At 45.7% G+C, this 21,344-nt stretch overlaps 1 protein-coding gene across 1 annotated transcript in view; it reads left to right on the top strand.

Annotated features, from left to right (window-relative positions):
* Positions 1–18,720, top strand: part of SLC20A2 (solute carrier family 20 member 2) — a 152,382-nt gene extending 133,662 nt beyond the window's left edge. The window contains 5 exon segments of the mRNA XM_048510649.1: positions 3,492–3,695; positions 4,564–5,152; positions 11,900–12,085; positions 12,661–12,745; positions 16,978–18,720. Coding sequence (XP_048366606.1) covers positions 3,492–3,695; positions 4,564–5,152; positions 11,900–12,085; positions 12,661–12,745; positions 16,978–17,142 — 1,229 coding nt within the window. The 3' untranslated portion in view covers positions 17,143–18,720.
* The last annotated feature ends 2,624 nt before the right edge of the window (positions 18,721–21,344 follow it).

Below are 21,344 nucleotides of genomic sequence, written 5' to 3'. Positions count from 1 at the left end.
TCAGACCAGGTGGGTCTAATCCTGCCTCCACTTTTCTTTAGCATGTAGTAGTAGTACCTTGACATGAGGTTGCTTTCCCCTGCCATATACAGCTTGATATTCCTTTGCCTTTATTTAAACAAAGTATCATTTAACAGTGTTGGAATTGTTTGAAATAAAAATATCCTTCTTGATAAAACATTCAGTTAATTGCTGCATGAGTAATAACTGCAGTTTATTCCACCTTGAAAGATCCTTTTTAACTTCATCCCATGTCTTGACATCATTATTTTGAAGTAACTTGCTATTCTTATCTGGCAAGACCTCTCCCAAGTATTTCATCTTCCTTTTGACCTTGAATCCTGCTTTACTCATTAAGTTTTTTTCATCCTGTTTGCTGATATTTTTAGTTAAGACCTCTGTTTGCTGTTTGTTATTATTAAATCCTGCCAAACTCTCTCAGTTTAAACATTAAATGCACAGTTCTTCTTAAGGGGTTTGTCAACATTACTACCAGATCATCAGCAAATGCTCTTTGTTTATAAGTCTTTTTTATTTTAACCCATTCAATCCTCTTGTCACATCTTTATCTCTCAGTTGAATACTTCCAAGACAAGTATAAACAAGAGAGGAGAGAGTGGACATTTGTCAGACCTCGGGTCCGAAAATAATAGAAACTGTAGATTAACTCTAATGTCTTTATTTCAAGGTGAAGGTAAACATTGCAAAGATGATTCTGAAGAATCCCGCGCAAACTACTTGCCTTTATCCAGTGGTAGGATTCAAATAATTTAACAACCGGTTCCGAAAGGACTCAGTGGTGGGATTACAACCAGTTTTCTGAACTAGACAAAAAGTAGCTACTGGTTCTACCAAACTGGTATGTGGGGCCAGGACTGCGTCTCTGGTCCTACACAGCAGAATTAGTTTAAGAAAAACTTAAAGTTAGAAAACACCCAAGAAGCAGTTTTGAAACAGAAGATAAGTTTACTGGACAGCATAAGTATCTTACCAGGGTGTCCCCTTAAGGGTAAGAGGCACACCCTTCATACAAAGGGACCAATTTTTATAGACACAAAATTTAGAAAGTCACAGAAGGTTAACCCTCCCGGGTGGCTCTCGAAAGAGACACGCCCTCCATATGAAAGACCTTAGTCTTTATAGATACAGAAACACAGACGTCATACAGTTCACCCCCTTAAGATTTACGTATTATAATCCATACCCCTTTCACGTACTACAAGCATGTACTTTCAAATCCCATTGGATAGATCTGTCTCCTGGTCACACGAAGACAGCCTCTTATTCTACGTGTATTCCAGCGCTGCATGCTGTTACCTCTACCCATATGCAAAGGGCTGTAATAAAAACTAACTTGCTGTCTTTCTTGTTTCCAAGAAAAACCCGTTTTTCTTAGTTTTCTCCCAGAGAGAGATATGTCCTTAAGCTATGCAGCATTCCTTAGGATCATAAACCTTCCCTTTCCCCAGTTTGAAATGTTAAAACATTTAAAAGATTTTACAATGATTTTACCTTTTAACAAATATTGATTCTAACAGTTATAGAATTATAGTGAAATACTAATACATGTGAATCTCTCATTATCATTTCTGTGTTCATTTAACTATATAGAAAAACACTTTTTCCTTTTTTAATTAATCACATTGGTTTAGCTATCCCCTATTGCTGGTTCTAACCCAGAAAAACAAGGTTATAAAATGCATATGTCTGCTGTCACCTTTAACCTTCAGTGACAAGATCCCAAAGATGTTATCTTTGCTTGCCTGCATAATCACTAGCAAGCTTGTAACATGCCTTTTGACCTACTGCAAAAATGCAGGCTTCTAGTCACTATACAGAAGCACCCATTTTGATTCTTAGGATCTTTGGTTCAGACAACTTCCATATTTCTTGATTAAATACAAATTTATAGACATTCTGGCCCGTCCCCACAGGTACAAATAGGCTGAATCCCACCACTGCTTATATCCCCCGAGCAACCTGTCCCCTGAAACCAAATGGCTCACTGTTCCCTATACTAAAGTAAAGAACAAAGCATAGAACCGCTGGGAACATTTCACACTGATAAGCAGCTGCACTTTTCCAGCTCCCAAGCCAGAGACAGTGGGAGTGATAACTCATCACCTGCAGAGAAGAAAGCCTGCATAGGCCCCCCACCCACCCACCCACCCACCCACCCACCGTAACTTTTTGTCTTGTTCCCTTTTATATCTCACATGATTTGGTTAAGTCTCCATTAACAATGGTTTATGCAGCTTGTGATGCATATATCAATTTCACCCCTTTTTCAAAATTCTCACCAAAGTCCATATTTTCAAGTACCTTGAATAGAAAACCCCAATAGAGGTTGCCAAATGCTTTCTCCTTGCACCTTGTTCTCCTTCGTCATCTCCTGCCTACAAAGGACAGACTAAAATGCACCTTGCAAGCTTGACTGGTTTCAGTTTGCCTTAAGGTCCTTTGGAAGTTTAACCCTTTAACCTCTGATTTTAGTCATTGAAAGCAACTTCTCTTTCTCTTTTTTTTAAAGGGGAAAAGAGGCATATTTTTTAAAATGCATTTTTCCCCTTTTAAAATAATAATAAAGAAACATGGAGCATGATCATTATTACAGGGACTGTATGGAAGTTTAAGAATTAAGCTCCTTTCCATACACAGCAAATTAAGGCAAATTAAGTTTCCAGTTTCATTTCATAGACTGAGAGAGAGATGTGTGAACTTCATGACATGTGTTTGAGCCCTGAGCTGCCTTGAGTTTAGGAAAGTAAATTAAACCTTGGGGATATATTAAAGGAGTGTGTATACCCACAAAAATATATGTTCGAGCTATTTAGCAAGGAAGCTAAGTACCAAGTAAACCACTCTAGTCAGTAATAGGCTGAAAATCCCCCCCAAAAGCCATATCAGATATTTCTGGATTTTTCATTTACCGGTAGAAACACCCAAAGTGTATTTGAAAAGCTGAACATGCTTGGACCCAAAAAAGCTGAATAACATTTGGCTCTTTTGGCTTTTTAAATCTCCTTCCCCAAACACACACTGACTTGGGCAGAGAACTCCATTCCACACTGGGCAAGCTCAGTGTGATGTGTAGTTCTGTTTCCTACCGACTCTTTCCAAGCCCTTTGTTGGTGGGGGATGTAGCGAGAGAACTGCATGCGCTGCTGGGCAAACCAAGTGTGGCAGGGAGTTCTGTCCCCTGCTGATGCTTTCTGAGTCCTCTGGAAAGTATTGGTGGGGACAGTTCTTCCCTTCCTGCCTGAAAAATTTGGGTTTGGGGTTTTTTAACCTGAAATTTTTTAGTAACAACTGAAGAAAGCCTGTTGATATCGGCTTTATTTGTCTTTACCGAAAATCTCTGGGTAAAAAAACAACAACCCCCAAATTTACCCATAAAAATGATTGGTGCTGATGCCTAGTCAGAAAAGACCAGTACCATCTAATACATACCAGTGATAGTCCAGATGATAAAAGTTCTGTGTTTTCCTTAGGTCGGTTAAAGAAAGAAGGTGCATTATCCAGAATATCTGATGAAAGCCTTGACAAGATTCAAGAGGAGGACACAGCTGTCTTCAAAGAGCTTCCTGGTGCCAAGGCAACAGATGAAAGCACGATCCCCCTCACTGGCTCTGCAACAGAAGAGGCTGGAGCTTCCGACAGCATAGCCAATGGGAGTCATTCACGAGTGCCGTACGGTAAGAATCTGTGCCAGGTGCTGGAATTCATTTGTTCGTGGTCGTGTCATTCCAGGCTGCTCTCAGATGGGTTATTCCCCTGGAGTCCAGAATGTGCTCAAGAGCATCTGGTTTCCCCTTCTTCCCAGTGACGTAGCAAAGGCACAATGAAGGAGGGCAGAATTGTCTGACTGCAGGTTTTTGGGTGAGCCATGTGCCCATGGCAAGGGTTTTCTGAAGAGTCTCCTGGGTGTTCTGGACAGGTGCGTGGAGTGTGGGAGGCAGATCGTGGAAGTGTGGCAGCTGCCTGCCTCCATCCGACGTGGTCACCTCTGCACTGACCCTTCGGCCCAGGCGTCAGCAGCCCTCGTGCAAATAAGCCGTGCATTCATCCCTCAAGGAGTTCCCACCCTCATCATATACTTCTTTCTACTTTGTTCAACCTTTTCCAAGTCCCTCATTTCATTTCTTTCTATGATTACCCAGTTATTTAAAAATCCCCTTTCCTGCCCCAATAAAACTCGACACACAGCAAAAAACATGAAGTGCTGACTGGCCGACATCCTCCAGGGCTGCTCTTGGACAGATTCCAAAGCAGCAGATCTTTTCCAGGACTGGGAGGCTGGGTAAGGAATGACTCCACTGGAGTCCCTGTCCTGAAATGATCAGCTGACTACATCTGTGACTCATCGTGTTCAGGACTCCAAAACATTGTACTATGATAGTTAAACTGAAGGATAGAATATATATAATTAAATATGGTTTGCTGCATATGTGCTAATCTGATATGACTGCAAGATGCAATAGGAAAGGTTACTATTCCCTGAAGTTTCAGAAGCTGTAGTTCTGGTTTTCCTCTGTATTAAGACTTCTCTGTCTGCTTTTTCAGGGAGGGCGTTTTCAATGACTCACAGCATGGTGAAATCACCGATTTCCAATGGTACATTTAATTTTGATGGACACATGAAGAGTGATGTTCATGTGTATCACACTGTGCACAAAGACTCAGGATTGTATAAAGATTTACTGCACAAAATACACCTGGACAAGGGCAACAGCGACAGACCAACCCAAGAAAATAACTACAAGTTCCTGCGGCGCAACAACAGCTACACGTGTTATACGGCTGCCATATGTGGGATGCCGGTTCACTCGTCCTTCAAGAGTTCTGATACATCTACTCCAGAGGACAGTGAGAAGCTTGTTAGTGACACAGTGTCCTACTCCAAAAAGCGGGTTCGCTATGACAGCTACTCCAGCTATTGTAATGCTGTGGCTGAAGCAGAAATTGAAGCAGAGGAAGGTGGCGTGGAGATGAAGATAGCTACAGAGTTGGTAGATCCTAACAATCCTACCGAGGATCCTGCAGAAGAAGAGAGAGATGAGAAAGACACCTCAGAGGTCCACCTGCTTTTCCACTTTCTTCAGATCCTTACAGCTTGCTTTGGATCTTTTGCACACGGAGGCAATGATGTGAGGTAAATATGGGGTGAAGGTTTTTATGCCTCATTTTTTCACTACCTTTAAGAACCCTCAAAGTGGCTGACAGCCTCCTCCCCAACAGACACCTTGTGAGAAAGTTCTGAGAGAATTGTGACTGGCCCAAGGTCACCCAGCAGGCTCTGTGTGGAGGAGTGGGGAATTGAACCTGGTTCTCCAGATCAGAGTCCACCGCTCGCGTGCAGGAGTGGGGAATCAAATCCCATTCTCCAGATTAGTATACACTCCCCTTAACCACGATACCATGCTGGCTCTCAGCTTATGTCTGATATTCAGCATTGTAGAACTGTGAATGTTCATGAGATGAATGTTGCATAATTTTATGGGTCATTCTTTAAAAAAAACCAAAGCCTGGGGGCTGTCCAAATGATTGCCTTGCAAAATCTGCTCTCTTGGCTTGTGCTGGCCTCCTCACGACTTGTCTGTGCATGAAAGCGAGTCCCCTGGACTTCATTGTTTAAAACAGAAGCTCCAGGCAAATGAAGAGACCGAAACTTAGCCAAGTTCCTCACTTGGCCTTCAGATGGCTACACAACAGTGACTGAGCTAGCAAGGCAACTGTATCAGCCCCCAGGAGAATGTAGGACTGTGACCAGTGACCAATGAAGGTCTGAGAGGCTTACGTATCAGCCCCGCCTCTGAGGCTGCTGTTCCCCCAGGCAAATTACCCTGTGCAGAACTGACATTGGAGCTGTTTTTCCCCCTGCTTCATGTTTCATGGGTGTTATAGTTGGTTGTCATAATTTCTCCGAAATGCTACCCGTTCCACGCGCAGGGCGAGCTAGGCAAGCGGAGATACAGGGTCTCAATGCGTGGATGAGAAGGTGGTGTAAGGCAGAGGGTTTCAGATTTGTCAGGAACTGGGGAACCTTTTGGGATAAGGCAGGCCTGTACAAAAGGGACGGGCTTCATCTTAACCAAAGAGGAACCAGGCTGCTGGCACTCAACATTAAAAAGGTGGCAGAACAGCTTTTTAACTGATCCCTGGAGAAAGCCGACAGGAGCTGAGGTGACTTCGGTTCGGAATACAGTGTCCATGGGGATGCAGAGAGGGAACTTTTTCTAAATCAACCACATACAAGCATGGAACATAGCAATGTGCATTTGATAAATGATAGTGTCTACAGAGGGCTAGAGGGCAAAGCACATAAATCCCAGGTTGAGGACAGAGACAGGGTATACAGGTATCTCTATGCTAATAGTAGAAGCCTTTGACCTAAAATGGGGGAGCTGGAGTACAGAGTTTTGCAGGAGGACATTGATATAGTGGGCATCACAGAGTCATGGTGGAATGAGGAGAACCAGTGGGATGCTGTTATCCCAGGTTACAGGCTCTACAGGATGGATAGGACAGGGCGTATTGGGGGTGGGGTGGCCCTCTACATCAAAGAGAACATAGTGTCACATAAAATAGACAATGCAGGGGGAGCTGATTCCCCTACAGAAGCACTGTGAAATTGCTGATCTTCTCACTTTAATATGCAACCCTGAAATCAGCCTCCATCCCTGAAGACTGGAAGATGGCCAATGTCACACCAATCTTTAAGAAAGGATCTAGGGGGGATCCAAGAAATTACAGTTTGACATCTGTTCCTGGTAAATTAGTAGAATCTATCATTAAAGATAAAATTATTAAACATGGTGAAAAGCAAGACCTGCTGAGGAAGAGTCAGCATGGCTTTTGCAGAGGCAAGTCCTGCATTACAAACTTACTAGAGATCTTTGAGGGTATAAACAGGCATGTGGATAAAGGGGAACCAGTGGACATTGTCTACTTGGATTTCCAAAAGGCTTTTGACAGAGTTCCTCACCAGAGACTATTGAAAAAACTCAGCAGTCAAGGAATAAGCGGGGAAGTCCTCCTATGGATTCAAAACTGATTGAGAAACAGGAAGCAAAGGTGGGTGTGAATGGGAGGTTCTCACAATGGAGAGATGTAGGGAGTGGTGTCCGCCAAGGAGCTGTTTTGAGACCGGTGCTCTTTAACCTATTCATAAATGACCTGGAAGTAGGGGTAGGTATCAGTCACAGACCAGGAAAGGGATTTGGGCGTCTTAGTTGATAGTTCCATGGGAATGTCAACTCAATGCATGGCAGCTGTGAAAAAGGCAAACTATGCTAGGGATAATTAGGAAAGGAGTTGATAATAAAACTGCAAAGATTGTCATGCCCTTATATAAAGCAGTGGTGCGACCGCACTTGGAGTACTGTGTTCAGTTCTGGTCACCACATCTCAAAAAGGGTATCGAAGAGATAGAAAAAGTGCAGAGAAGGGCAACAAGGATGATTGAGGGATTGGAGCACCTTCCTTATGAGGAGAGGCTGCAGCGTTTGGGACTCTTTAGTTTGGAGAGGAGGCGTCTGAGGGGGGATATGATTGAAATCTATACAATTATGTATGGGATATAGAAAATGTTAACAGAGATATTTTTTTTTCTCTCTTTCTCACAATACTAAAACCAGGGGACCTATATTGAAAATGCTGGGGGGAACAATTAGAACTAATAAAAGGAAACATTTTTTTCACGCAATGTGTGATTGGTGTTTGGAATATGCTGCCACAGGAGGTGGTGATGGCCGCTAACCTGGATAGCTTTAAAAAGGGCTTGGACAGATTTATGGAGGAGAAGTTGATCTATGGCTACCAATCTTGATCCTCCTTGATCTGAGATTGCAAATGCCTTAGCAGACCAGGTGCTCGGTAGCAGCAGCAGAAGGCCATTGCTTTCATATCCTGCATGTGAGCTCCCAAAGGCACCTGGTGGGCCACTGCGAGTAGCAGAGAGCTGGACTAGATGGACTCTGGTCTGATCCAGCAGGCTCGTTCTTATGTTCTTAAAATGTCCCCCTTTCTACTTCCCAGGAAATAATGATGAAAGAATCTCAAAACAGCAACTGATTGAAAGGTGATATTTGTAAGCATTTTAATGATGCAGAAATGGAAAATCTACCCATCATGTTTCTACAGACAAAACTGAAAATCATGGGGAGACTATTTTGCTGATGGTCAAAAACGACCTGCAACTCCAGATCTCAAGCCAAGCCATTTTGCTGACACAGGCAACACGTCCTCTCCTTCTCCAGGTCACCGTCACCTGGTTTTAGTGGCAATCAGAGTTACAGAAGCATAAAAGAAGAGAAATTGCTAGAGAAAAACCAAGTCAGGATTGAGGTGAGGGAATGTTCCCATTGGATGGATCAGGAATGAACATGGCTTGCCTGGAAGCAACAGACATCTGCCAGCAGAAAGGTGCCACCCTCGCCCTCAGAAGGAAGTGTTGTCCTGGCAGGAGGCAGAGCAGCAAGGGGCCCTGAAGGTCCGGGGCGAGGGCAAGCCTCAGGCTGATGATGTGGTGGGTGGGGCTGAGGGGTAGCCCTGGCAGGAGGCCAACCCTGGGAGCAAAGCAGGAGGCTCTGCAGGCCCCAGGTCTTAGGGAGGGACCAAAGGGCTGGCCCAGGAAGGGACCAGCAAAAAAGACCATACTTGCCTGGAGGGAGGGCAGCACACAGGAGGGGGGCACACCAGTGAGGAGGGATCCACAGGGGCACAGCAACCTGTGAACAGAAAGGGGAATATTGCAAAAAGACCTTTGCCAGGGCCAAAGAGACGCTGCTGGAACCTGCCCCAGTCACAGGGCCCAGGGGCTCAGTCTGAGGCCACTGGAGGATGCAGCCAGAGGGCTTGGTGCCCATCTGTGAAGGTGTTCAAAGAGCTATTTAGCAGAAACACTGAGGGAGGCTGAAGAGACCCATCTGGCAGCAGGGCCACGGAGGGCCTTCCATCAGCTCAAGCTGGTAGAGCATCTCCTTTGCTGGTCACAGTTACACGGGATTTGGCAATTTACAGACAAGGCAGTTGTAATGCCTTTTGCACGGGGACACCTTTGGAGAGGCCTTGGAAACTTCAGCTAGTCTAAAATCATTACCTCTGGCGTGATCCAATATTCGCTACCAACTTCTGGGGGCAAGTCCAAATACTGATTTTGATCTCTCTAGGATGCCTTCTCCAAAATGTGCCTATCTGGACTTTGTGAGGATCACCTTTGTGTGCCATCAGCTGACTGACAGTGCACAACACACCCTTTTTGTTGGCAACACCAAATTCCTCCAATTTCATTAGAGCCAGGGGTGTAGGTGGGAGTGTGGAATTTTTGAAGGTCTCTCATCACTTCAGTTGTCTCTTTTTCTGCCCCTTTGAACTGTTGGGAAAAAGTTTATCTTGCTAATTTGCATAATCATGCCCAAAACAATTAATCCCATCCTACTTGCATTAAAATCCCTGCAAAAGTTTTCATCAGTTGGCTGTGGTTGATGCACTCAAGTGCCCAAAAAGTCCATCAAGGGAGAACAGTGTTGTGATGCTACCAGCAACATCAAATCAGGTTTCTCTGTCAAGCTCTGGAAGTGCAGAAATGGAAAGGAGAGAGACGATGTCTAACAGATGTCCAATTTCACTGAAGGCCATAAAAACACCTTAAAGAAGGAAGATTTCCCGGCATTGTTTAATTTGTTATAGCATCTCCCAGAACTGGCTCACATTTATTGCTATTCAGCAAATGCAACTCATTTTAGGTGCAGTGCTCAAAAAAGCAAACTCCTTCTTTGATCTCACCACCCCCCACCCCCCCAAATCTAAAGCCATTTCAGCTTTGGGTACCTGCACAATAGATCCAAAGAAGAAGAAAAGTTGCATCTTTGAGTGGTTGGAATCTCCTGCAGAAGCACAAGCCACTGCCAGATCTGTTCCAACACATGATTTATGGGACTTGTATTGTCATAATGTTGGTCAGAAACAGTGTCAAGAGTGAAGGAGGCGGAACAGTGCAGGGTGTTCCTCCCTCTGAGCTGAGAATCGTGTTTCAACAGAAACAGTCCAGTCTTGTTTGCCGTGAGGAAGAGGTTGAGAGGGAAACATTCAGCATGTAGTTTAGGATCATAATGTATCCAGAACTGCTCTGTCTGCTGTCACAGATGTGGAAATACTGGTGATCAGTACACCAGCAATTCAGAAAATGGACCTACTTTATTTTTAGTGTTGAGTTGGACTAGGAAAATATGTGTGTACCATGATGTTGCAGCTGAGTTTGGTAACCCAATAGGGTTTCAAGGCTAGAGATGAATACAGGTGATTCGCTGTTGCATATTAACCCCAGTCTCCTGTCCAAACACTAACTAGGGCTGACTCTGCTAAGCTTTCAAGATCTGTCCAGGTTAGGGGCTGGGAAAATAGCCATGAAATTGTATCACAAAATGAGAGACTGTGCGCTGAATACAACCAATCTGACACACTCTTACAAGGTGAACCATAACCAGCAAACTTGGAAGCAAGGAACCTGCTCTTATCCACAGCACAGCACTATGAACATCGGGCGATGACAGCATCTCAGGACAATTGCCATGACAACAGCAGAGATTGGCAGTCAGCATTTGGAGTCTGACAAAAAATGACTCAATTTTCAATGAGCCATCTGAACATGAATGTGTCAGTGTGTAGCGCAGTCCAAGGTATCTCCAGCCAACTAGTATTCAGAAGTGCTTCAGAAATAACATGTTCATTTAATTGAAGATTGTCATGCCGATATAACTTGCATGTGTCAGCAAAATGACAGTCTGAATTTTGTGCTGGTAATTTCCCTATTTTTTCCATTTTAAACTTAGCTAGAACTTAAAGGGCAACCAGGCATTCCATTTCTGTGTCATTAAAATATGCCCTTATAGCTCTTCCAGTATTTGGTTTTCGTTTTCTTTCAGCAGTTCCTGTGATATCTCCTCAGTGGTGAGGAAAAAAGCATTTTTAGTTGCCACTTGGAACTATGGCCACCATCTTGAATTCTAACAACCTAGAAAATTTACGACATCACTTTCCCGAGCCTACAGAATCAATAAAACCTGAATTGGGGGTAAAGTTGGGGGGGGGGGGGGGGGGCTATGAAGTGTAAATTATCCACATGACTTTTTTGTTAGCTCCTAGACAGGTCTGATGATTTTGACCAATGCATTAAAGTTGTGTATGTGAGGTTTTCTTGTTTCAGAATTATAAACTGGACATTTATAGAAAGATTTACACACTATCCATCAAAGACTTTTATTGCATTGCCTCAAAATCATAGCAGACAACAAACTCAGAATCATAACATTACAGCATAAATGTACATACTAGGTATATGATCCAATCCACAGCAGGCCATAGTGAAGCAAACACCAATATGTGCAACAATATATTTTTTAAAAATCTAAAACTCTGCAAGTTATTGAGTTAAAGCCAAAACCTAGGTTTAAAATGGGTAAAAAAAACCCTCATGTCTTTCTTTATTCAATTCAATTCAACCTTTTATGGCATACAAAAATGTCTTTTTTAATAATTCTCAGAAGATGAAAAGAGAACAGACTTGAGGAGCCTCTCTGTGAGGGGATTCTGAAGAAGCTGCGGCATCGTTGAGCAGGGCCTGACCCTTCGCCATCTGACTGTAGATAAAGAGATTTATTTATGTATTTATGATAGCTGCATAATGGTAAAGGAGGAAAAAAGCCACTCTCAGAGGTGTCTGAACAAAAAAAAAGTAGGAATAGACCAGTTTGGGAAATGGGCAAAGGGTTAAGATCTGAAGGGAAGGGCGTTTTCATTCATCTCTCTTTCCTCATTTAGCACATTTTAACAAGTAGGAAATATAACAAAAGGGGGAGGTTGTGATAATATAGCCCCCGCTTGCTTTTCTGTTTTCCAGCAATGCGATCGGCCCTCTGGTTGCTCTCTGGCTTATATATGAACAAGGTGCGGTGATGCAAGAAGCAGCTACTCCTGTCTGGCTGCTCCTGTACGGAGGCATTGGCATCTGTGTGGGGCTCTGGATCTGGGGGCGAAGAGTGATCCAAACCATGGGGAAAGACCTCACGCCTATCACGCCATCCAGGTAGGAAGAGGCCCCTGGGGCTTGCCTCCCAGCACCTCACATGCCTGCTTTGGGAGATTCTGCCGTAGCATTGCGTGCCTAACCATGTAGATGGCTGCTTTTGATTCTAACAGTGATCAGCATTGCATCCTTTTTAAAACTAACATGATGCATTTGAATAGTTGAGGTGTCATTGAGCAGAATATTCTGCCAAAGTCCTGAGTAGTGTAGAAAAAAGCATAAAGAAATGGCAAAAATCAAATATCTTTTTCATGAGCTTTCCATGCAGATTTGTAGTTTTAATGGGCTTTTTTAATGCATGCTCGGCCTCTGCCACTAAGCTAATGACTAACTGAGCGTGGCCTCTTGGCAAGCAGAACCGTCAGATGGCCTGAACCGGCGAAGGGCTCTGCAGGCTTCCAGTGGAGAGGTTGGGTGTCTCCATCCTTCAGCAGCTTCTTTTCGTCTGTCACATAATCACTATAAACCAGTTGAAGGTAGCCAGAGGAGTGTTGCATGGCCCCAGCCAGACTGATGACGCTTTGAAAAAGGAAGGAAATGTGTGACTGTGAAGTGTTTTCTTGTGCTTCCTGCAGTGGATTCACTATTGAGTTGGCTTCGGCGTTCACAGTTGTGATAGCTTCCAATGTGGGACTTCCTGTCAGTACTACACACTGCAAGGTATGCTTTTGCCATGTGACTGCAGCCGGCCGGTCTGGACTGTTCTCCTTTCAACTCTGAGTTGCTCAGATCAGTGTGGTGGTGGCATGGCAGCTTCAGAGTGGGCAGTGACCAGTGGGCCCCGGTGCAGGAAGTGCCCCCGCTCCCACTGATGACATGGACAGCCTTTCATCCTTTTCAGACTAAGATTTCACGTCTTTCATATGTTCTTCTGAAACGGAAGATGTGAGGATACTTGGAAACAATCCCCCCTCCCCCCACCATTGAATTTTGCAGAGTTCTGCATTCTCCAAGAAAGGGGCCTGTCAGCGGTCGCTCCTTTGCAAATCTTGCTAATTTCAGTGGGCTCCATGGAGCAATTTCTTGTTCTCCATGAACTGTGTCCACACATACATCAATTATTGAACAAGCACACTTATTGTGAAGAGGGCTTTGAGCCCAGTTAAAATGCTTTGGGCCAAAATACTAGGTACATGTGACACAAGTTATGTTGCAGGTGCCAAACCTGACTTGTCCCACAGATGATCAGGGGAACTCACCTTCAAAGCATTCTGCAGTTCCTCTTGGCTCAGAGTTCTGTGGAGGAGGGGGGGGCCTTCAGGTTTCCCTCCTTGGTTGTTTTCACCAACAGAAACAGATTTGGGGGGGCGGGCTGTCTGCCTCTTCCTGAGGCGCCACCCAGGGGCAAACAGGGGCCCCTGCCAGGGTCAGCTGCCTGTTGAGGGAAGTTCTGCTCCGGTCATGCCATGTGACACTCTGATCTGTAGCACTGGTCTTTGCCCAGAGGTTCGTCCTTCCCTTCCCTTCCCTTCCCTTCCCTTCCCTTCCCTTCCCTTCCCTTCCCTTCCCTTCCCTTCCCTTCCCTTCCCTTCCCTTCCCTTCCCTTCCCTTCCCTTCCCTGAGGAGTGCATGGCATGGGATTTCCTGTGTGTCACACGTATCTTCCATTTGTCTTTTTTTTATTTCTTCACAGTGGATTTTGCATTGAAGTAATGTGTGCGCTAACCGTACTTGTAGCCTCAAATGTGGGTATTCCAATAAGCTCCACTCATTGCAAGGTATTGGAGTTTGCAGTGGTCACACCAATTAACTACATGTTCAGAACTTTTAAATACAAAGATCCAAATCACTAAGTGCCGTTTCCCCTCCCCCCCAACTTTGCCTTAGTTATGTAGAACATTAAGCAGTTTATAAAAGTATGAAACAAAATATGGATTTCCAATTTAGTTTCAAAATTACCTGGGAAAGTGTTGTTGTCATTCCCTTCCCCCACCCACCATGTCAGGAAGCCCAAAGATTTGCTTGGATGAAATAAAGGTAGCTGATTATTATTGCTATTACTTCTAGACCTCATTGTAGTGCTCATTTGGTAGTCAACAAATAACAACCATCCTAACTTCCATAGTGTTTGCTTCTGTGCACTAACCCTTTCAGTCTCAGCCTTGTACTAACATGGTTTTATATCAATCAGGTTTATTTCCCCAAAAGAAGATCTGCATGGCTTACCATGTTGTGGCTCCTTTTCAGGCACATGAATGAGTCACAAGAGGGCTCAGTTCCCAAGTTGAGCACCTGAAGGCAAATGGCACTTTGTTGCAGCCAATCAGAGCACAGCTGTCCCGGGGGGGGGGGGGTGCGTGGAGGAAGAGAGCACAGCCGACTGCAGTTCTAACCTGTATTTTCACCCAAACATAGATAACGTGTAGAGATGCCCTTGCCAATGCCAGTATTATTGATGCCCTTTTAAACAGGCAAATTCATGGAAGGCAGAGGTGTGTCTTTTAAAAGAATGGTTAAAAAAACAGTAGCGCATTTATTTAGGTTCTGTTTTCTCAGACCTTGTTTCAGCTTATCTCCTCCAGCCCACTCAGTTTTCATCATGGTATCTATTCATCTTAATCCCCCCCCCCCTTTTCTTTTTTGCTGTTTGCTCCCCTCACCAGACTTTTTTTAAAGTTGCGCTGTTCATATGACAGGACGGCCTGCTCCAAGTGGGAGATGCAGGGGGGAGGGGGGGGAAGACCAGGCAGGAGTGTCCTGGAGCTGATCAGAAGCCTCACCTCTTTGCAGACGCTTGCCAGCTGCTGAGGTGTCCCACTTGGCTCTGGATCCAGAAGGAGTGGCATCCGTGTCAAAGATGCGTCTGGGCAGCCTGCCAGAAAGAGCGAGGGGGGCTCAGTGCGGGAGTCAGTGCCGCACTGCTGGCAAGGGGGGATGCTATGGAGGGGCCTGGCGGAGGAGTGAGGGTGAGAGATTCAGCAGATGTGGGAAAGAGGGATTTATAGGTGGCTTGAAGAGCATCAGGGAGGCCTAGGATGGGGACCTGCCAAGACCACATCTAAGAGTGGCAGTTAATTAGCTTGGTCTCATCCGGTCTCAGATGCTCAACAGCATCAGCCCAGGCTAGATCTTGGCTGGGAGACCACCAAGGACAGCCAGGGCTGCTATGCAGAGCCAGGCAACAGCAAACCACCTCTGAAGGTCCTCAGCCTTGAAAACCCTGCGAGGGGTCACCCTTTCAATTGGCTGTGACCAGGTGGAAAAACAAAATGGAACCTTGGCTAGAGATGGTGTGATGGGGTCTGCTTTGCAAGGCAGCTAAGCCAGTCAATTAACTTCATGCTGCCTGCGGTCCACAGAGGTCAACGTGTCAAGACCGTTTCCTTTCTGCACACGTTGAACATGTTTTGTGTGCAGAGGGGAGCTGAGGTTGGGGCGGGGGTGGGGTGGGGACCTTGAACTCTTCCTGCAGAGAGCGACTGCACGTGCCGGCAGAAAGTGCGGGGGGGTGGGGGTGTTGGGACTAATGAGTAGCTTGCAACAAGGCTATGGCAGGCATCCACTGTTTGCAGATTAGACAATAAAAAAGCAACAACAGACCTTATCACGAATAAGTGTGTAGTTAAATGGTCCTATCAGGCCCTTTGCCCCCTGCAATGAGAACTCAACCCATTCCCATCTGGAGCCGCTGCTTTTTGCCCAGGCTTCCTTTCAAGAGCAGAAACCTAAGTCAGAGGCCACATTCCCTCCGGTACTCCAAAGCAAGCGGGTAGCCCAAATGTGTTGCAGTCCAAAAGGGCAACTTAAAAGGCAACCATTTCTCATGAGAAAATACAAGAATATTCTCAGGAAGTTGCTTATGCTATAAGCTGCTTTAAAAAAGATTCCCAGGCACAGCCCACCTCTCTGCTGCACGGCCCCCTTTCAACTAGGTGGTTCTGCATTAAGAGAGAAATAGGGTGCAGAATTGTTCAGGCTGGTGACTCCCACGTGTGTCCTGGTGTCTGCTTTTGCTTCTTTCCCAAAGCGGAGCTGATCCTGGCCAATGCGGGAACTGCTTACTCATCACAGAGGAAACCTCCTGATGGTTTTGCAACCCTCCTCCTCCATTACGGCCATTTTGTGTCCAGACTCTTAAACATGCTCACCAGCTCCAAAAGATTCTGCACTAAGTTGTACTCAGTCCTTGATAAGCAGGAGAGGGGGCTGGCCTATATCCCCCTCCGTGTCCCTTCTCTTGGTGGAATGGGATCACAGAAGAAGATGTGTTTAGGAGGGAAAATAGGTGAAGCAACTAGCAGAAGTGCCAAGGGAGAGAAATGAGAATCCCTTGCGGAGAAAAGCTTTGGGGATGGGAGGCTCTGCTGGAGAGAACTTCCTTTGCCCAGATGTCTGTTCAGTCAGGCTCTAAACTATGAAAGGCCCTTCCTGCAGACTGTGCGCAAGCCCTGACCCCGTGGTTGCTCCATGTGCACTGCAGTGTTGAACGGAGATCCTTCCCTGTGTGGAACTGAAGTAGAAATCCAGGTGTCATCAATAGGCTATTGGAGATGCTTCTGTGCATCAGTTGACTGGCATTGGTTTGGTCCTAGACAGGGGTCCATGAATGCAGCCCCCAGGTAACCAGCGGTAGCCCAAGCTCACAGCGGAAGAGACCTTGGAGCAGAGAGGGATCAGTCACTGTTCTTGGTCAAAGACAGACTTCACCCGGGAACCTCTGGCACATAACAGGATTCTTCACAGCCCAAAGCAGTGAAGCTGCTCAGAATGTGACATAAAGTGAAAGCCTGGTACAACTGGAAAACTTTTCAGGGGGGGAGGGGGGGTAACGGGTGACTGCCAATGACATCTGGTTACCAAAGGTGGTGAGAAATTCATGTACTCCTTGTCATAAATGTCTGTTACGTACATTATGATGCCTTTAGTTCTAACTTGCTTTTCAAATTTCTAAGGTTGGGTCTGTGGTGGCCGTTGGCTGGATTCGATCCAAGAAGGCAGTGGACTGGCGCCTCTTCCGCAATATCTTTTTAGCCTGGTTTGTGACTGTTCCTGTAGCAGGCTTGTTCAGTGCTGGCATTATGGCGCTCCTTCAGTATGGTATCCTGCCATATGTCTGATGTTTTGTTCCTTCCAAGAAAGGAGGGGGGGGGGGGGTTCTGGCCAAGATCACACTCTCAGGGTGTGGAGCTCCCGATTTAAAGCATATGATTAAAAACAACACTAGTCAGAAGGATTGATTCATCCTCCATATCTAACTTATCAACTGTACAGAACTTCAGACTCATATTGGTGACATCACATGTGGTGCCGTTTCTTATATCTTAAAGAATATATATATAGGTAACACTACTTTAAATTGTGAGCTGAAGATAATACCCTAGAGCTGTAGTGATCTGTGTACATAATGTATCATTTAGTGATAATTTTTAATCTTAAAGCAGCCGCTTCCTGCTTGGGATGTGTGTGCCAATTTGAGACAGGGTGAAGGGAGGTGCTGAATGAATCCAATTTTTGTAAAACCGTCAATGATCCTGGAACAAAACAGTTCAGAAACACTTTCATAAATGAACTTGGTTAATATCTTGTTGCTGTGTATATTAGTGAATGAAAATGGCTTTTGTAAATACTTTCAGAACTGTAACTTTTTAATGGTGCATTTCCCTCATATATTTTGGATAAGAAAGTTTTGAAAGTACCAAAGAAGACGGGGAATAGCTTGTCAGTATTACATCACTGCCTCTTCTGTGTGTGTGTCTTTGTGCCTGCCCCTATTCATAACTTTTTTGTTTTCCATCTATCAGTAACCAGCAATGCTGGATAAAATCACTCACGTATTACTGTGATTAACTTAGAGCTTCACTGTTAAGGATGTTGTCTGTGTCGCGTCTGGTCCACAGGGGACTTCAGCAAAACCCCAACTTTATTATGCGTGGAATCTCAAAATTCACTGAACATGTATTCGCCACTCATTACCTGAAAGTCCAGTTCCGCTCCCAGTATGACCGTCTCTCGGCAAGGTCAGAGGAGGGGGCTGAGGCAGGCGATCTGATTGCCTTGCCGTGTCTGTTTCTTCCAATACATATCAGCCAGGCAGTGTCAGAACCAGGTGAATGGATAGCAATAGCCTAAAGAGCGAGGAATACGCACAATCATTTCACTCTACGCTTGTGTGGGGCGGGGGGGGGGGGGGAGGAGAAGGGGGAATGCTGGCCTTGGGACAGAGAAACTATGATCAGGACTCTTCCAATGCCATGTAAACTGACTGGCAGCAGGTGCCAGAGGGAGCCAGAAGAAGCCCAACTAGTCCTCTGAAGAGACATGTGAAACGAAGACACTACTGGCAGGACTCTTAGTTCTTGGCCCGAGGACTGCAGCTTGTTGCTTTGCGGATTTGAACGGTTCCTGAAGAGCATAAGAAGGAAGGAGCCACCTGCCAGGCAGCAGAGCCCCACTGAGGCCGGCCCCGTTCCTTTCCCCGCGGGGGGTGGTTGTGCCGAGAGCTGCTCCAGGGGGTGCGGCCTGTGGCTTTCAAGGACATGATCCTGTGATGGCCTTCTGGGTGGCTTTATTGCGCTGGGCCTGTCGAGACGCTGCTGAAATGCTGATGGATTCCTAAGCTGTGGTGGTGCGCCATGTGGATTGTTTTGCATTGCTCATTCATTCTCAGTTTATAATAAAATATTAATTTCCCCCTAGAACTACACTTTTGTTGGGAGTTTTTTAAACTGATGTTGGTCTATGCTTTATTTTACTATTTAAAGGCAACTCAAATGCAGAGGAGTTCTTAGCACACAACATTCCTCCATGATTTTTGTTTGTTATCTTTTTCATTGGTACTTGGTTCTTCATTTGGATCAGTAGCAACTGAAGCTGAGCTCTGTCAAATGCACACAAAATAGCCAGGTTATTATTTTCATGGCTGTTTTGTCTTGGGATGCTGATCTTCTTTTTCTGCTTGAGAAAACTCTGTCATGAGCAAAGAATCAGACAAGGATATGTTCTCTGTGTGTTTCCTGAGCACATGAGGTCACCTTGAGTTAGAAAACCCGAATATGGCAACTTTAACCAAATATAATTATAAAGCTTTCTTACCAAAATCAGATGCCTTGTAAAGCAGAAGGAAAACATAAGAAGAGTTTGTATTTATATCCCCCCACCCCGTCTCTCCTATAGGAGACTCAAAGGGACTGACAATTCCTTTCCCTCCCCACCCCCCCAACAAACACCTTGTGAGGTGGGTGTGGCTGAGAGAGCTCAGAAGAACTGTGACTAGCCCGGTCACCCAGCAGCAATGTAGGAGTGTGGAAACACATCTGGTTTACCAGATAAGCCTCTGATTTAGGTCATCTACTGTCTATTTCCCTCACTGGGACTTAGGGTAAATGACAACTAAATGCAGTGAACACAATTTTGGGCTGACATTCCCCCACTGCTGGTGGAAAATCTCCGTGTGCCAGCAGGCACTTCTCTGCCGCTTCCCAGCTGGCCAGTGGGGGTGGGGGGATTTCAGGGAGCTGGGAATGTTGGCAGAAGAAGAGGAAGAAGAAGAGGAGGAGGAGGAGGAGTTTGGATTTATACGCTGCTGTTCTCAACTGTAAGAAGTCTCAAAGTGACTTACAAACTCCTTTCTTTTCCTCTCCCCACAACAGACACCTTGTGAGGTAGGTGGGGCTGAGAGAGTTCAGAGAGAACTGTGTCTAGCCCAAGGTCACCTGGCAGGCTTCATGTGCAGAAGTGGGAAAACAAATCCATTGCACCAGTTCAGAGCCTGCCGCTCTTGTGGATGAGTGAGAAATCAAACTCAGTTCTCCAGATTAGAGTCCACTGCTTTAATAACCACTTGTCCACACTGGCTGTCAGTCAGTCACTGGGGGAGGCAAGGATACTCAAGCATGTGAGCAAAACTATAGTTCCACCCTAGAGCATTGTCCAGATGCCGCAACACCCCCAGCATTGCCTGACAATGTGCTGATGTCGCCTCCAGGCCGGTGGGGAGGGGCAGCCGTGTGTCACCAGCAGTGTCGTCATGTCACTGGGGAGGGGCCCCTGCTGGAAAGTGTCCCCCACCACTTGCCAGGCCATCTCTGGTAACTCGAACACAGCACTATGCGTGCCATTACTCAATAGCAGTTATTAATAAAAGTAGAGAACATTGCGCAGCATAATAGATACAGTAAAGCAGGAGTTGTAAGACGAGAGGAATGCAGTGAAGCATACTACACAGAACAAACAATGTCATAAGCCTCGATTACAGAATTAGAATGCAAAACAACAAACACACCATGACGCCTTGTCATTAACGACAACCACGTTCACTTTCTAAAAATGCTTTTCTGAATAATTCCATCTATACGTTCCATGAGATGACTTCCTGGTCTCCCTGGGCCCCCTATCCCCCCCCCCCCGGCCTCACCAGCAGGCCCAGGGCAGGAGGGCTACTCCCATGGCAGGAGTGCTGCCTTCACCCAGGCATTGATCTCCCAGGAGGCCTCCTCGTTGCAGCCCCACCTGCCGTGGCCTATTGCCCTGCTTCCACTAGGCAGGGTTGCCAGCTGGTAGCTGGTGCCCAGCAGGAGGCTGGCGAAGGGGAATAAAGGGCACCATCATGTTGATGGCATGACGTCATTTCTGGGACAAACGCAGATGTGACATCACACCACTCAGATTCAGCAGAAACTTCTGATAAATCCTACAGTGGTCTGATATTACTTCTGGGTTCACCCTGGAAAAATAATGCCACACCGTTGATGTGAAGGTGATTTTTCTCCTGGCAGCCTCCTAAGTGGCAGCAGGGTTTGGAGGGCTGTTGGCAACTCCGAGCTTCACCCCACTTGCTACCAAAATCATAGGCTGATACCAATAGGACGGAAGGCACCCAAAGTGTCCCTAACAGCATAAGAACATAAGAACTAGCCTGCTGGATCAGACCAGAGTCCATCTAGTCCAGCACTCTGCTACTCACAGTGGCCCACCAGGTGCCTTTGGGAGCTCACCTGCAGGATGTGAAAGCAATGGCCTTCTGCTGCGGCTACTCCTGAGCACCTGGTCTGCTAAGGCATTTGTAATCTGAGATCAAGGAGGATCAAGATTGGTAGCCACAGATTGACTTCTCCTCCATAAATCTGTCCAAGCCCCTTTTAAAGCTATCCAGGTTAGTGGCCATCACCACCTCCTGGGGCAGCATATTCCAAACACCAATCACACGTTGCGTGAAGAAGTGTTTCCTTTTATTAGTCCTAATTCTTCCCCCCAGCATTTTCAATGAATGCCCCCTGGTTCTAGTATTGTGAGAAAGAGAGAAAAATTTCTCTCTGTCAAC

This window comes from Sphaerodactylus townsendi, linkage group LG11 (assembly GCF_021028975.2).
Source record: "Sphaerodactylus townsendi isolate TG3544 linkage group LG11, MPM_Stown_v2.3, whole genome shotgun sequence".
Lineage (NCBI taxonomy): Eukaryota > Metazoa > Chordata > Lepidosauria > Squamata > Sphaerodactylidae > Sphaerodactylus > Sphaerodactylus townsendi.
This window is presented reverse-complemented; position numbering and strand designations above follow the sequence as displayed.